This window comes from Podarcis melisellensis (assembly GCF_964234715.1).
Source record: "Podarcis melisellensis genome assembly, chromosome: 1".
Taxonomy (NCBI): domain Eukaryota; kingdom Metazoa; phylum Chordata; class Lepidosauria; order Squamata; family Lacertidae; genus Podarcis; species Podarcis melisellensis.
This window is the reverse complement of record NC_138528.1, coordinates 74,740,501-74,758,243: the sequence shown is the minus strand read 5'-3', so window position 1 is coordinate 74,758,243 and position 17,743 is coordinate 74,740,501. Positions and strand designations below refer to the sequence as shown.

Below are 17,743 nucleotides of genomic sequence, written 5' to 3'. Positions count from 1 at the left end.
GAAGCACACTGAGAAATACATTAATGAAGCCATTAAAGACTATTGAAAGCCCAAAATTCCCAACCACAGAGGAGGCTGCTTGTGGCCTCCAGTAGGCTTTGCTGCTGTGGTCATCATAGCCTCATGCCCTTCTAATTTGTCTTAGCTGGGCATGAGTAATTCTGCAGTCAGTTCTGTAATGGGATAGTTCGATCACTCATGATGGCAATTTGGCAGTTATACACCCTCAAAGAAAGCCACATGTCACTTTGCTTTGAATTGCATATCCAGTATCTCTGATGCTTTCTCATCAGGGTTCAGCTGCCTTACACTGGATCAGGATTCGTTATTGAGAAATTTACCATCTATGTGAGAGTGATTGTCAAGCTGGGCCTAACCTTACTGTGGAATGAAAAGGACAGTCTAATGGTAAGTGCTACATAATATAGAGAATTGACAAGTGTGACCCCAGCAGAATGTGGCAGTGTAGAATGTTCCTGTTCAGTATCCCAGCCTGCCAGCCAGCCATGCCATGCCAATTCCACTCTCCCTTCCTGCTGCTTTTCTATTTCCCCACCCGCACCAGAAACTAAAATTCTGTCACCACTGAGCATGCTCAGTCTTTACAGGGTTGTTTGGGGGCAGGGATCACCCCTTTAGATCCCCCGTAATATTTTTCTACTTCTGCAAGACTTGGATTTCCCATGAAGCATGCTGATACCTCCCTCGTATTTTTCACTAGCCTTGTTCTGGCTTCATCATAATCATCATAACCCAGCAGCTGAGTTTACTTTTTGTATGTATGATGTCACCTGAACAACATTACAGATAAAATCATGATACCACAAGGCAGTTTGTTGTATAGGGTCTTTGCAATATGTTCTTATGTCGACTCATGCAAGTTAACATCACAGATTTTCAGTAACTGGTGAAAAGAAACCACTAAGTACAGATTGGGCTTTGATATGCACAAGGCTCTTTTGGGTATTCAGCCTGCCTGCCTGCCTGCCTGCCTCCCTCCCCACCCTCTCTCTCTCTCTCTCTCACACACATATATACCTAACATCCTGTTCTGTTCATAATAAGCTCTTAAGTAAAAGGTAAAGGACCCCTGACAGTTAAGTCCAGTCGCGAATGACTCTGGGGTTGCGGCACTCATCTTGCTTTACTGGCTGAGAGACCCGACGTTTGTCCACAGACAGTTTTTCTGGGTCATGTGGCCAGCATAACTAAGCCACTTCTGGTGAAACCAGAACAGCGCACGGAAACACCATTTACCTTCCCGCTGGAGCGATACCTATTTATCTACTTGCACTTTGATGTGCTTTTGAACTGCTAGGTTGGCAGGAGCTGGGACCAAACAATGGGAGCTCACCCCATCACGGGGATTCGAACCACTAACCTTCCGATCGGCAAGCCCTAGGCTCAGAGGTTTAGACCACAGTGCCACCCGCATCCCCTTACTTACTTACTTCCCTTACAAATCTTATTTGCAGTCAGTATCTAACTGCAGAAATCAACCAAGATATGTTTCCACTTGACATTTTATCTCTATTTTCAAAGAGATGAAAACACGTTTGGATTACACATTTAGCATATTCACATTTTTGCAGGAGGTGCCACCTGTTGCTTCAATTTTTCATTTTCTAGTAAAATTTCTCTTTTATAGGCCCTAACCTTATCTATAGATTGCAGAGCAGGGAATACCATTCAAAGAACAGAAAGCATAAGTGGAGAAGAGTCAGCTGCTTTTATATATATACTGTAAATATTACAATGAAAACTAGGTTGTTATGAATAGCACAGACTGGCTGAGACTCACAAATGATACCCCAATTTTCTATTCACTAAATTTGAATTGCAACATTGATGGAAGTTATCTTGGTGTCTCCAGTGCAGCTGCTGTCTTGAATTTTCAATCTATATCATGGAGAGTGATATTAACTTTCATCAACTTTCTCATATATAATTTCAGCTGGAACTTGATAAAAAATATGCCAATCAGACCTGTGGACTTTGTGGGGATTTTAATGGCATTCCACAATACAATGAGTTTTATTCAAACGGTAAGTATCAAAAACACTGCTTATTGAAATTGGGTATCAACTATTTATATGTCATGATTCATTGAGTGCTGTGGAACTACAATCTCTTCAGAGGTTTGGCTTTTCATCCATTTCAAAATATTTTAAGTGGTATAAGCAGTGCTTGGGGGGGGGGAGAAAAGACGTGCTGGTATTCATATACATATTGATAAAAATGACAGCACAAAATGGCTATCATTGGCGGCAGGGGTGGGGGGAATGAAGTGCCAGTAGTCTGTTCTAGTAAGCACCCAATATAAGGAAAAAGCCCCGAGGATAAAAACCTGGTGGATTTGTCTGATATCTGTCATTCTTCACTTTTAAAATCAACAACACACATTGAATATTAAGATATTAGGTGAATTTCTCTATTCATGCTCATTGAAATAGATTTTCAACATATGGATGATATTGATAGCATTAAGTAAATGAATTAGTGATTGGAAAAACATTTCTATTTCTGAGGTTCTAAACCAAGGCCACCATAGTGCCCTCAGACACAAGCTGCGATGCATAAGACCCACACACACGACCTCTCTGTGGAATTGACAGTCCTCCTGGAAAGGTAGCAAATCTGAAGTTGGGACCCTCACTCACATAGTTGGTTGTTTAAACATTGCCTTGGTCACACAGGAGCTACCCATGGAGAAGCGACTTCCACGCAACTAGGGTTCAGAATCATGTACTGTTCCCATACAGTCAATAGCCTTTTCCCCATTGAAACATGCTGGCCCTCTTCTATCCCACTGGCTGACAGAGAGCCAGCTGGTGCTCTAAAGGGTTGTCCCAGCAGGGGAAGCATCTGGTTTTCCACAAGGTATTTACTGCACATCCCATTGTGCTATAATGCTTTACTAAGAGTAGGGGAATCCCTCTCAGCATCTCATTTGCCAAACTGGAACGAGAACCTCTATGCAAGATACTTTCTCATATGAATCTTTTTGAAGTCATGGGTTGCTGTTTTTCATTACAGGGGCCGAAATAACTACTTTGCAGTTTGGGAATATGCAGAAAATGAATGGGCCGACAGAAGAATGTGAGGATCCTACGCCGGTCTCTCTGAGCAACTGTACTGATGAATTTGTAAGAATTTTTTTGGTTATTCTTTCCAAAAGGATGCTTAAATCTTAAGGAAGAATTGTAATGGCAGAGAAAATATGTTGTTGTTTTCTCAGCTCCTGAAATTAACATTATAAGCTCCTTGTTGCAAGAACCTGATTTCTTTTCCTTGTATTTATGGCACTTTACAAAGTGCCCTGTGTACTAAATATGTCATTGTCATCTAAGACAGGAATGGGTAAACTTGTCATTCTTCACATGTAGCTGGACTCTCCAACCAGAATGGCCACTGATGAGAAACATTGAGAGCTAGAGCCTGACGACATCCGGAAGGCCACAGATTCCTCATCCCTGATCTAGGATCAGTTAATCACCATTAAAAACAGTCCTTCTTGATAAAAACTTTTTGCTTTTGCTTTTCCATCTAGGAGCTTTGCCAGCGTGTACTGACTGGCTCTTCATTCTTTCAATGCAATGCTGTGGTGGGAGTTAATGACTACATTGAGGCTTGTGTACAAGACCTGTGCCTCTGTAAACAAGAAGACATCACCTCCTGTCTCTGTGACACTTTTGCTGAATATTCCCGGCAATGTGCTCATGCTGGTGGGGAACCTCAGAACTGGAGAAGCCCAGACCTGTGCCGTAAGTGTAAAAGTGTAAATCACAGCTAGTCAATTATTTCAGTTGGACATTTGATACAGCTTGAAATGATATTCAGCAATTACTCTGGTGAACTGGAAATTAGAAGGTACAATCCAAAGTAGAGTATACACAAAGTTGCATGCTTATAAAGGTATTAATTAATTAATTGAATTTGTATACTGCCCTATACCCGCAGGTTTCAGGATGAGCAGCTGTCTAGTGGATGAGCACCAGGCTGTAAGAAGCTGAAGTGTTTCACAGATCCCTATATTGAGATTGTCCTGCTTATGAATGACTTGCATAAGTAGCAGGTGGTGGGAGATAGAGAGATACCTCTAACTTGCAGGTGATACATAGCTGAGAGAAACTGGAAAAGAAGCAGGCTAGAGGACATGGTGACAGCTCGGAGTTATTTGAATGTATCAGAACACTGTGTTTTCAGCAATCAAATGATAAATGCAACTGATTTAGAAGTTTAGATATTCATCTGCTCATCAACTCTGCTGTTTTGGGCAATGGCAAGTCTGAGAGGTATGAGCTGGAGTGCATAGAGAAATGAAGTAATCAGAGATGCCCCAGCTTATATTACTCCTGCTTTTGAGAGGACCTTTTCCCCACAGTCTTAGCACTTGAGCAATAAACTATGAAAGGAGAGAAAGTCCATCAGGCAGATGTGTTCAGAAGGAGATATTAATAAAATGTAACTAATGTCTATTAACCAGCTAGGCCACCAGGGCCCACAAAAAGTGGAGGCACATATACCACTGAGCAAATGGCAAGCCACAATACATGCCTGGTTGGTCACATGATGTGCAGGGCCACTCCATTTTGGCTGGAGTGTCAGATGCAACAGTGGCTAACCCTCTGAGAGGGCCACTGAGAGGGGTCTGAATTTCCAGCTGTGGCCTGAATTTCAACGGTGCAAAATGGCTTCAATTAAAGAATCAGGACCACACTCTTAAGTCTACTTCCGATTCTTCCTTCTGACACCTTTTGCATTTGATGCTTTTTTCTGTCACCTTGCAGGGCAGCAGAAAAAGGCACCAAATTCAAAAAGCGTCAGATTCAAACCACAGCTTGAAGCTTCCCACACCTAAGACCATATGAAACCAGGCACAGGGGAGCTGGCCAGATTCAGAAGTCAGGTGGGCTGGTGGTTCTCCACCACTGCTCTAGCATAATGAAAAAAATCATAGGAATTATAATAGACCCCAGTCAAAACATTCATCAGTTGTGGTATGTGGCTACAAAAGAAAGCAGATGCCATTTGGAGTTGCAGCAGAAAAGCATTAAATGCAACACACAGAAGACAGGTCTCTGTTCAAGGCAGAATCACTATAAGGAATTGTTTATTAGCTGAGTGTGCTGCATGTATCAAAGGGGAACTGAGTTATAATTAATATCCTTCTTTTCAGCAATGGAATGCTCTTCCAACATGCAGTATCAAGAATGTGAATCACCCTGTACAGACACTTGCTCCAACTCTGAAAGATCTCAGCTGTGTGAGGACCACTGTGTGGATGGTTGCTTCTGTCCACCAGGTAAGCTTCCACCTTTGTATCCAACTGTTGTAGCCCTTTACACACATGCTCAGTAGTAAGCGCCACAGATCTTAATGGGGCACTTGCCTCATGGTATTCAACATGCAAGCAAGGAAATCTACAGAAAAGGCATGTTGTTTTTAGGAAAAGAGATGGTACAATTTGTGTCAGGGAAGCTGTGCATGTAACCAACTCTCATTTAACATCTTTTAACCATTATAATGTTTAAGTTATTTCTTCCTTTAGGAACTGTATATGATGACATTGACAATGCTGGCTGCATCCCCCACGAGCAGTGTTCCTGTGTTTATAATGGAAAATCCTATGCTCCAGGAACAACTTATTCAGACAACTGCCGTTCTTGGTAATTGACAACCTTTAATAGTACTTTGTGTAGGAATCTAGGCTTGATCCATGATTTCAACATTTTAAAAGCTCTGCCTAATTATTTGAATGAGTTATTTCTGAACATGATTTCCAATGAATGTTCAGCTGTATTTGTGATAGATTCCTTACCTTGGCTTCTGCCTAGTGCAGGGGTCGGCAATGTGTGGCCCACGAAGACCATTTTAAAGGCTCCTGAGCCACCCCACCCGCTTAGCGAGTCCTTAGCCCGCTGCACTAAACCAGCACAGCGTGGCGTGGGGACTCACTGAGCAGCGCCAGAAATCACATCTGCGCACGTGCAGATACCAGAAATCACATCTGCGCATGTCCAGACACCAAAAAACGCTTCTGTGCAGGCATGATTTCTGGCATCTGGGCATGCGCAGAAGCGATTTCCAGCACCGCGGACATGCGCAGATGCAATTTCCGGCCCATGGCCGGTAAACCTTGCCAACCCCTGGGCTAGTGGCCACACTCCAGCTTATGTTCACATGCATGTCACATTAGCCCTGCCCATAAGGCCTCTGCTAGCCATTCTGTTACATAAAAAAGGTAAAGGACCCCTGACAGTTAAGTCCAGTTGTGAATGACTCTGGGGTTGTGGCGCTCATCTCGCTTTACTGGCCGAGGGAGCCGACGTTTGTCCACGGACAGTTTTTCTGGGTCAGATGGCCAACATAACTAAGCCGCTTCTGGCAAAATCAGAGCAGTGCACGGAAACGCCATTTACCTTCCCGCCAGAGCGGTACCTATGGTATTTATCTACTTGCACTTTGACATGCTTTTGAACTGCTAGCTTGGCAGGAGCAGGGACCGAGCATCAGGAGCTCACCCCGTCATGGGGAGTCGAACCGCTGACCTTCCAATCGGCAAGCCAAAGGCTCAGTGGTTTACACCACAGCACCACCCGCGTCCTATTCTGCTACATACCGAGCTGCTATTTGGGCATGACCAAATGAAGCCAGTCTTTTGTACAACTCAATGGGTCAGGATTACCACTGAGATGGTTTAGTAGTGACTTTTCACATCATTAAGCTAAAATTCTGCAGTAACAATAGGATCCTAGGAAACTGCCTTTTGCCAGATTACGCTATTTGTTCATCTTGACTATTGTTATCTACTCTGACTGGCAGGGAGGGATCTTTCCCATTGCATACTACTTCACCCTTTTTACTAGAGATTTCAGAAATTGAATCTGGAACCTTTTGCATGTAAAGTTTGTGCTTCTCACTGAGCTGTGGAGCCCTTCATAGGGAAGAATTCAACATTGCGCTAAAGCACCTTTGGTGGACTACAACTCCCATCATTCCTAGCTACCAGGAACAGAGGTGATGGGAGTTGTGGTCCAACATCTGGGGACTCAAGTTTGAGAAAGGCAATCATTCCATCAGAGCAAGCATTTTGGTCCTCTCCCTACTTCCCCCGCATGCTGTTCCAGGGGTTCTCCTGACCTCCCCCCCCCCAAGCCAAGTTCAGAGGGCACCAAGGGTGTGACAGGAGGAGAGGAAGGAAAGTCCTATTGGACAAGCAGTCCTTTTGTGGAACTTCCTCTGATAGGACGCATTAGATGAGTCCCACCCATGGCTTTTAAGTTCCCATATGTTGACGCTTTAAACACGCAGCTGTGCTGGTTCCTACACTTTACAAATGTTTCCACATACACTTCAAAAAATGGAACTAATAATGGAAAATAATATAAGCTAATGTCAGTGGCAATATCTTTCCTTAAAATGTATGTTTCTTCTCTTTCTTCCTTTACTTCAAGTTCCTGTGTTGGGGGCCAATGGAACTGCATAGAACTCCCATGTCCTGGCATTTGCTCAGTAGAAGGTGGATCACACATCTCCACTTTTGATAAAAAACGTTATAATGTCCATGGAGATTGCGTTTACGTTCTCTCAAAGGCAAGTCACTTAAGATATACTGTCACTATAATTAGCAAAAATGTCCCCATTACCACAGTGCTGTACAGGCACACAAACACACACTAATCCTCTTTCTGGGATTATAAAACCAGTGTAATTGTTCCAATAGTAAATCCCTTGCTTTGGATATCATGGCACACAGTTTCCCTTTACAAGTTTTAAATCCCTCTCACTTCCTTATTGCTTCTACATTATCACACCATTATTTTCCCTAAAGCAGTAATGTTTTTTTTAGATGTGTAGAATACACAGACTCAGAAGAGACACCTTTGGGGAAAATTAATAAAGTGGGGGGGTGGGGGGTAGAATCTCATTTCAGGAGAATTACATATGATACGACAATGAAACAGAAATAAAGTTGTTCAGGGAGATGCCACACATTCAAATAAAAGGCCCATGAGAGTGCCCTAAAACAACGAGGAAAGTTTGCTTACATACTTTTAAGAAGCCCAACATTCAATATCTATAAAGGGTGGAAGTAGCAGATTTTCCTGTTCAACAGTTTTGATTCAAAATGTTTACTCTCTCATTTAAAAAATCCTGAATCAGTTTCCCTAGCTAAAGCAACCTTTATAAGAAGTTAAGTCAAATCCTAAAACCAAAATAATTTTGAGTTCAAGGAAGCTAGAACTGTGCATCTGCGATACTTTTTCAGTGCAATCTTAATTTCTAGGTGCTATTGCAGTAAGTATGCGATGCAGGTGGTAATTCTTGTTGGCTTGCTTTTTTAGTTTTGTGGAGATGATACATTTAGTGTTCTCGGAGAACTCCGCAAATGTGGCCTGACAGAGACTGAGACATGCTTGAAGATGGTTGCCCTCAACATCAATGGAGACCAGACTGTAAGTTTCTAAACATCTTATAAGTCACAATGCCTTAAGAGACAGGAGTAACGGGGGGGGGGGGGTATTCAATTCCATTCACATTTAAAGGCACACCTGGCTAATTCACACTTTCCAAAACTATATGGGGATTTAAACACAGGCACTCTTCAAAATTTGCACTTCTATGAAACTTTCAGTACAGCTCTGTATCCAAATAATTTTTGCAAAAATGTATAAACTGAAGCTTAAAATACACTTTAAGTACAACTTAAGTGTGCTTAAAAATTGAATTAGTGAAAATAACATGCAAAAATGCATTATAGTAAGAGAAACAGCTTTGCAAAAATGTGTATGTGAGCCAATTTGCATACAAACAAAATTGCATAAAACGTTTGCATTAAAATGCTGATAAATTTTCATGAGGAGTTTTTGTAAAAATGCAAACTGATCTGGAAATGTGGAGGACTAAGCTTGAGACTGGAAAAACAAGAAACTGAGAGAGACTAAAAATGACAGATTCACCCATTCCTAGAACAGAATCTGTATGTAAAGGCAACTTGCTTTTTCTAGCTGATGCCCAAAGTATTAGATGTCAGAATAATAAAGTATCAAATAAATTGCCCTTATGTATTCGTGAAGACAATGGGTCAAATCCAGACAACCAGTGAGTGGAACTGTACTCATGGAAGTGGGAGGTTTTTGTTGATACCCGCAACACCCAAGGAGCTACTCCAAAGAGTTGGAGGACCTTCCAGGAGAACATGGGAAGCAGTACAGTAAGCTGCTAGGGAAAGTAGTAGAAATCATCTCTCCTGACTCTTTTTTGTGAGTAGGAGTCTCTGCTGGGGTGCCATCTCCACCATGGAAATGAGATCTTCCATGACAATAATCAGCTCTGAAAAGGCATATAGTCCATGAAAAGCAAAATGACTTAGTACCCACAAAAGTTCAATTAGAGAATGACTGCAAAATGTGTTTTAAATTGGTTGGAAGAATGTCATTGAAAGAACTATTTGAAAGGGAGGAAGAATGAGGCATGGGGGTGGGATAATCAGTTGAGGTTTTAAATCATAAAAGCCAACACTGTCAACCATATTGTAATTTATCAGCAAACTCATTATTACTCCTTTCCTCTTTGTCACCAGACCATTGTGATCAGTCCTAATGGTGGTGTATTAGTCAACTCGCTCTATACTCAGTTGCCTCTATCAGCAGGTATGTTGCATGTCAGAAACTTCTGTTTGCCATGGCAGCCTTAAAAGTTTTGAAATCTTAGGGGCAAGCTCAGCAGAAGGGCTTGTTACTCCACAAGCTAACAAGGTTTGATTGGGTTACTATTTTCGCTTTTCCAGTTCTGCTGAGAAAAGAAAGTTGGGTTTGTGTAGAGCAAGTGTGGGGAGCCTGTGGCCCTCCGAATGTTGCTAGACCACTACTCCCATCAGCCCTAAGAAGCATGGCCAATAGCAGAGTTGATGGGCATTGTAGTTCAGCAACACTTGGAAGACCAAATGTTCTCCACAACTAATGCAGAGGTTTCCCCTGGAAATGAAGGATTCTCTTACAAACAGCCATGTTTTAATAACATCCAGCCACAGCTACTATAATATAATGCAACCTTTGAAAGGAACTTCCAGATTAGGTAGCAAGTTTGTTAACCAGGACTCTCCATAATGAGAATATAAACTTCTGCTGTTTACTACAAGGTTCCTAAGCTATCTCTGTAGCTGAGACCAGAGTATGTGAAGGACAGCCACCTCCTATAGGAAACTACTTATCAACTGAGATATATTTTGTGAAAGGTCTTTCACCTGGTGTCCAGAGATTAAGGAGTTGGCTGCCAGATATAAGCCCTTTTTTGCACCTCATTTATGGGACTGCCTTCTAAAAGATGTCTGGTGCCATCGTTGTTACCATTCTCGTGCCAGACTATTCTATCATATTCCCCCAATCCTTTGATGGTTACGATTTGTTAGATCCATGCCATATATGTCACATTATTGTTTCAGTTCATACCACTGAATCATCAACAAAACTGGGGCAAACGATGATATGGTGGCCAATGTAGATTGGGCTGATGGTTGGGCACAATCTGAATGTAAACATATAACTGTTACAACTTGTATCAAACCCTTCACACATCCATCCAGCCCACAATCACAACATGCCAATGTGCTTGCATGAATTGGCCTCCACAAATCTAGTTCTTCTTTTCCTGAGTAATGGATGGCAGTTGCAGCTCTGAATCTCATAAGAATGGTGTCTTCTTTGTCCATAGCTAATGTAACCATGTTCAGACCTTCGTCCTTCTTCATCATTGTGCATACAAACTTTGACCTTCAGCTAGTAATCCAGCTCGTACCCACAATGCAATTGTATATTCATGTGGGTCCATCTTTCAAAGGAAGGACTTGTGGTAAGAAGTATTTTAAAGCAAAAAGAAATTTGTGGCATGCCTGGGGGGCAAGGTATTGTAAAACTGGACTATAAAACTCTTTGGGGTTTCTTTCAAAGGTCTCTGTGGAAACTTTGACAAGCGCCAGATGGATGACTTCACAGCCATAAGTGGAGTGGTGGAAGGAACAGCATCTGCATTTGCTAACACCTGGAAAACTCAGGCTGCATGTCCCAACATCAAACAAAGTTTTGAGGACCCTTGCACACTTAGCATTGAAAATGGTAGGCATATTTGAGAATTATAAGCAAGACTCACAAACACTTCAAAATTATAATTCTACCTAGCTCATGTGGGAAATTAATAGAAATAAACAAATTAGAAGAACTGACTGAAAACAAATATTAATAAATGGGGAAATCAGGGGAAATAAATAACAATAAAACCTTGCAAATCAAGACCCTGTGGCCACAATCTAAACAGAAGAAGTTAGGTATGCCACCCCACCCCCATTGAAATAAGTGGATGTACACATGGCTACCTCTTTTTTAGACTGTGACTTGTAAGTTTTGCAAGTAGTCTATAAACTAACAGCCCTGTGCATAATTGGGTATATTGGGTATCTGTAGCATGCACATATTCAGGATTTAGATCATTTCCTTCCTCAGTCCATGGCTTTAGGAGGTTCAGCAATGTGTGAACAGCAGTGAGTAGAACAAGCATTGTAGCAGCACCAGGTTATCCTGTCTAGAGTCAGTGTTGTGAGTTGAGATAAAAGCTGCCATTTGCACCTATAGAAATTCCCAAAATGATATGGATTAATTTCTTCTCTTTGTAGAAAAATACGCCCAACATTGGTGTGGATTGCTGACTGACTCGGAAGGACCTTTTGCTAAATGTCATGCCTCAGTTAATCCAGCTTCTTATCATACGGTATGACGCTATCTGCTACCTCTCATTGAAAACAGTTTATTGGAGGAAGTTGAAAAGTATCTTTGGTTGGGGTAGGCAACCTGGTGTCCTACAGATATTTTGGACTGCAACTCCCACTGTCCATGACAATTGGCCATGCTAGCTGGGACTGGTGGGAATTGTAGTCATAAACATCTGGAGGGCACCATGTTGGCTAATCTATAAGGAAACATACTGGTGGGACAAGACCAAATGGGTGGAACTAAATGGAAGGTGTCATCAGTATAGGATCACTGGGGTCCAAGCCATACCATCACATGTTTCAGGGATGAGGCAAGGTATGTCATTTCACAGAGAAAAGCAGAAATCAACAACTGGAGAGGGTGAAACTGACAAGGGAGTAGGGGAGCTGATGTTCTGAAGGCTGGGAGAAAAGCCAGTCAGGATTTGACTAGAAGGCATAGGAGAGTTTAAAGGACTAGTTCACAAATGCATGCACATCATTTAATGACTACAGTATCAAATGCTGATTCCATGCGTAAATTGGCCCAGTGGCGGAGGAAGGGGGTGCGGGGGTGCAGGTCTCCCCAGGTGTCATCACTGAGGGGGATGACCTAATGACAAAAATGTGAGTTTTTTTTAATAAATTGGGCTCATGAAACTTTTTAGTTCAGTCAACAAACGTAGCGAAACGCGGCTGGCACTGGGCGCTACACCACGGGGGCCGGCACTTACCACGGGGCCTGCAGCGTGCCCGAGCCACATGTCTCTCCTGGGAGTGACGTGGTGGCTTGGGCGCCTGCAGGCTCTGTGCTGCCTGAAACGGCAGCATAGGACTTTCACCTGCCCTCTGCCTCTCCCTCAGCTGTCCTACAGCTGAGGGGGAAATGGCAGAGAGGCTCCATAAAGCCCATTCCGCCCCATGGGTGGCTCGTCCCACCCCCAGCTGCAAGACATGTGTGCTGTACCCAGCACCCAAGCGGCTAGCTATGCCACTGAATGGGCCATCACAAATCAAACACAGTGGTACCTCGGGTTACATACGCTTCAGGTTACAGACTCCGCTAACCCAGAAATAGTGCTTCAGGTTAAGAACTTTGCTTCAGGATGAGAACAGAAATCATGCTCTGGCGCCGTGACGGCAGCAGGAGGCACCATTAGCTAAAGTGGTGCTTCAGGTTAAGAACAGACCTCCAGAACGAATTAAGTTCTTAACCCGAGGTATCACTGTACCATAGACAATGTTTTCATGCCATTCCATATCACCACACATAAACTTTTCAAAAGAGTCAGTTCACATATTCTCCTCTGTATCATCAACTGATGAGAAATCTAGTGTTGCACATGTATGAGCTCACTGGCTTTAAGACTTCTGTGTCAGATGAATGTCTGAACTCAATGAGTAGTGTTCTGTGACAGGTAAAGGTAAAGGGACCCCTGACCATTAGGCCCAGTCATGACCGACTCTGGGGTTGCGGCGCTCATCTCGCTTTATTGGCCGAGGGAGCCACCATACAGCTTCCGGGTCATGTGGCCAGCATGACTAAGCTGCTTCTGGTGAACCAGAACAGTGCACGGAAACACCATTTACCTTCCCGCTGGAGCGGTACCTATTTATCTACTTGCACTTTGACGTGCTTTCAAACTGCTAGGTGGGCAGGAGCAGGGACCGAGCAATGGGAGCTCACCCCATCATGGGGGGTTCGAACCACCGACCTTCTAATCGGCAAGTCCTAGGCTCTGTGGTTTAACCCACAGTGCCACCCGCGTCCCATGTATTCTGTGATAGTCCTACTTAAAGTAGACCCACAGAAGTTAATGGCCATAAGTAACTTGGGTTCATTAATTTCAGTGGGTCTAGTCTGAGTAGGAATACTTCCGTCATCTCCTGGATCTAAATATAGATAAATATTTCCCCCTTTCATTCACATACACGCCACATGATACTTCATTTTGCTTTGAAGCATAATGCTTATCATCCTGAGTTGCCTGCAAGTAATGTTGATTTCCCTTTCCAGTTACGAATCAAAATGTAAGACTGACAATAGTGAAACTCAGAACTGAAAATCCAATTTGGGTCAGCTGAAGGATGAGAGATGACACTGAATGGGATATAAGTTAGTCTGAAAAAAAGTTACAAGTGAAATCTAATCTAGTCAAATTGAGAAATGGTAGGAAAAGGATAATTGACTTGGAATGGATTGTTTTTAATAAGAGCATTTTCCTCTTCCCTAGAATTGCTTGTTTGACACCTGCAACTGTGAAAGAAGTGAGGATTGCATGTGTGCTGCCCTCTCTTCCTATGTTAGAGCCTGTGCAGCTGAAAAAGTAGAGCTTCCAGGATGGAGGACCAATGTCTGTTGTAAGTCTTCTAAACAGCCATCTCGGGTCTTAAAATGAAAGAACTTTTTGTGCCAATGAATCTTAGCATTTTCCTTGCCTTGCTGGGTTCTCTTAGTGGTGGTCTAGAGTAACAGACTTCAGGACACATTCCCCCCCAACCCCCCCTTTTTTTAATGATGGATCTAGTCATGGGCATTCATGCCTTGATTTTATCCAGGCTAGGTTTCTGCAATGCACTCTATGTGGAGATGCCTTCCAAAAGCATCTGGGAGCTGCAGATTTCACAATGCAGCAGCCACACTACTATCTGAGGTGAATGTATGGAACACATCACTAATACTACTCTAATTTCACTGGCTATCTGCTTCTGGTCTCAATTCCAAGTACTGGTCCTAACCACTAAATTCATAGTCTGGGACCTGGATACCTATAGGATTGCCCTCACCCATAAGAACCTGCCCTTGCAAGTTCTGCTCTGTGTCTCCTTGATGCTCTGTGGCAGATAGGTACTAGGGACTGAGCATTTTTAGTTGTGGCACCCTCACTATGAAATGCCCTCCTGAAGGTCTGCCTGGCTTCTGTTTCAGCAGGCATTTAGCTATCTATATAACCACATGTATTCTTCCTTTAGTAATTTAACATTATTTTTTAATTATTTTTTTGTAAACTACTGTGTGTATGTCTGTATGTCTGTGTCTTAGGACAAAAAGGCAGGTCACAGAAATGCTTTCAATCAATCAATCAATCAATCAAGCTGTTTGTTTTTCTCTTTCCAGCCAGATACACCACTTCATGCCCCAAATCCCTGAATTACAGCTATTCCATCAGTTCTTGTCAACCTACTTGCCGATCTCTGAGTGAACCTGATGTTACCTGCAATGTCAAATTTGTCCCAGTTGATGGATGCACCTGTGAAAGTGGAACCTACATGGATGATTATGGAAAATGTGTACCTGCTAACAAATGCCCATGCTATTACAAAGGAACGTCAATACTCTCCGGTGAAGTGCTCCATGACGTTGGTGTTTTGTGGTAAGAGGATTCAAGCTGCTGCCTTTAACTTTTTAGTACAGCCTTCACCAACCTAGTGCCCTCCAAATGTTAGGGACTTAAACTCATGGCAAAGGCTCTTCTAGCATTATCAGAATACATGACTAAGTAGTGCCGGTATCTGGAATGCTTGCATTTTGTCCCAGATTCTTTTATTGCTACCTAACTAATTTCCCCTCCATATCTTATACGTAAATAGACCAAAATGCCTAAATACATAAAGAGCAACAGAATTTGGAAAAACATCCAAATTAGTGACCTGTATGGTCCCATTTTCAGATTCTAAATATCCCTAAATAACTGGTATTTCTGGAGTAAACCCAACTGCTCTACTCTGTATAGGGCACAACTACAGACTCACAACTTGAAGGCTCCAAGTTTTGAAGCACAACCAGAAAGTGAATGCTAAAGCAAACCTAATTCTTCTTTCTTTTACATAGCACGTGCAGCCAAGGAAAGTTGAACTGCATTGGTGATGGGGACACAAAACAGGGTAAGGAGAATATACCTATATATGTAAAATATGTTATATATACTTACTATCCATCTTGGAAAGTTGCAGACAATTGGGCTGCGTTCCTTATTTTGTTAAAAGCCTTTTATATTGTAGACGGCTACAAAATGACAACTGGGCACAATTATTAAATATTCACTGGAAAACCATATTCATTAAAAGCTTCAAGTTAATATGGGCTTCATAGTTAATTATATAATAGTTCCACAAACCATAGTAGACTTCTGTTCAAAAGGTTTGTCTGAGGTCTTCCTGTTCTGTATTACCCATGCCTGTCCTTTCATCTCTTACACATTTTCTCTCCTTTTGCCCTGCTAGTCTGCGTTGCCCCCATGGTCTACTTTAACTGCAGAAATGCCACTGCAGGCCAAACTGGAGCTGAATGCCAGAAAAGCTGTCAGACTCTTGATATGCACTGTGTAAGTATGCAGGACCGGATGATATTTTAAGAGACTGTGCTATCAATCAGAACGTCCTTTGCTTTTGCCATGAACTTATTAGCTGACCTTGGACATGGCACTCTCTTGTCCTCACCCTCTTCCCCATCTAGAGTAGGGGGTCAGGGATCTCAGGATGTTAGCTGAACAGGGCCCTCCCAGCCTCCATATCCTTAGGCCTCTTTTCAGCCCATTCCCCTCCCTGGTCCTCAAGTGCTTTTGCCTGTTTGGAATGTGTTTTGAACTGTGACAAATGCCTATTGCTTGTCTGGATGAAGAATGGAAGATGGATAAGTGTGTGAACCTCTACCTTTTGCATGATCAGAATGCTGACTACTGTACATAAGGTTAGGTTTACATCTGTTGCACCACTCACATTTACCTCTGACCCAACCTACCACTGGCATGAAAATCCTGGAAGGTTGTCAACAAGAAAGGTGGACCTCAGACTGAAAACATTCCCCATCCCTGAGCTGCAGGATTATAATGCATATATTGGAACTTTGCATAATTTCTTACTTATTTCATTAAATATACATACCACTAAATTAAACACACCCACACCCACCTACAAGTGGTTTACAAAAAAAGCAGGGGATAAGCATGGGATTTTCCAATCTCTTTAGTGTCAGGGAAGGAACAGTCTTCACATGCACCAGCATAAAAGTTAAGTGGACCAGCCACTGCTCATTCAAACCTTAATGTATACACTGGAGACCTCCCGCCTTGCAAATTGGGGCTCCTGGGTATGCAGAGGAGCTGCTGAATTAGGTGTCAGTTCACAATTTAACAAGCATAGGCTTTCACCCACTTGAATTCCCACAGCCTACAGTCTTTTGATCCAGTCCTGTTTTAGTGGACTAATTAAATTGTTATCAGCATTTTTCTCTCTTCTGAAGGAATGCTTTCTTGGCTTTTACAGTATAGCACACAGTGTGTCTCTGGCTGCATGTGCCCTGCTGGGCTGGTGTCAGATGGTAAAGGGGGCTGCATCGCTATGGAAGAGTGCCCATGCATTCACAATGATGCCACATATCAGCCAGGAGAGAAGATTAAAGTCAACTGTAACACCTGGTAAGGACTTCTTTAAAAAAATTCCTCTTGTTACCATCATCTTATCTGTTCCTAAAGTAACTAACACAAAAATATAAATAATTATCAGGGTGAATAACAGGTTGGCAGATATACATAGAGTCATTTCACGTATTACACTATTATGCATGTACACCAGAATTTACTCTCTAATGTACACCTGTGTATACTATAAATAACTAAAGAAATAAATACCTAAAAATATTGTGTGGCTATGACACTTTTTAATTAATAAATGTGTATTCTATTTGTCAAATTAAATTTTCCAGGGTGACTTATGTAAAATCCACATACAACAATCAACATTTTAAGGCACTGTAGAATAACAACATCATGAAAGACAGCAGATAAAAGCACAATTAAAAACAGTCAATTCAGACTTTAAAGTTCATTAAAAGGCAATAGACAACAAAGTGGCCCTCATCTGTTCCCAAAGAAACATAGTAGCATGGGCACAGCTAAACCACTCTGGCTGTTCCTTAGATGGGCTGTGACCACTGAGCAAGCTCCCTTCCTGGTCACCCCCTGCCACACCCCAAGTCTGTGAGCACACCTAGAAGAA

The 17,743-nt window shown here is 42.4% G+C and overlaps 1 protein-coding gene across 1 annotated transcript in view; it reads left to right on the top strand.

Moving 5' to 3' along the window:
* The window catches only part of LOC309355436 (mucin-5AC-like), a 62,336-nt gene that overhangs the window by 4,044 nt on the left and 40,549 nt on the right, over nt 1-17,743 (top strand). The window contains exons 4-20 of the mRNA XM_081886285.1: nt 294-408; nt 1,955-2,045; nt 3,037-3,146; nt 3,551-3,764; nt 5,180-5,305; nt 5,552-5,669; nt 7,458-7,596; nt 8,349-8,459; nt 9,587-9,656; nt 10,717-10,854; nt 10,953-11,117; nt 11,672-11,766; nt 13,981-14,107; nt 14,865-15,120; nt 15,579-15,631; nt 15,971-16,071; nt 17,012-17,163. Coding sequence (XP_081742411.1) covers nt 294-408; nt 1,955-2,045; nt 3,037-3,146; nt 3,551-3,764; nt 5,180-5,305; nt 5,552-5,669; nt 7,458-7,596; nt 8,349-8,459; nt 9,587-9,656; nt 10,717-10,854; nt 10,953-11,117; nt 11,672-11,766; nt 13,981-14,107; nt 14,865-15,120; nt 15,579-15,631; nt 15,971-16,071; nt 17,012-17,163 — 2,181 coding nt within the window. The remainder of the gene's footprint in view (nt 1-293; nt 409-1,954; nt 2,046-3,036; nt 3,147-3,550; nt 3,765-5,179; nt 5,306-5,551; nt 5,670-7,457; nt 7,597-8,348; nt 8,460-9,586; nt 9,657-10,716; nt 10,855-10,952; nt 11,118-11,671; nt 11,767-13,980; nt 14,108-14,864; nt 15,121-15,578; nt 15,632-15,970; nt 16,072-17,011; nt 17,164-17,743) is intronic.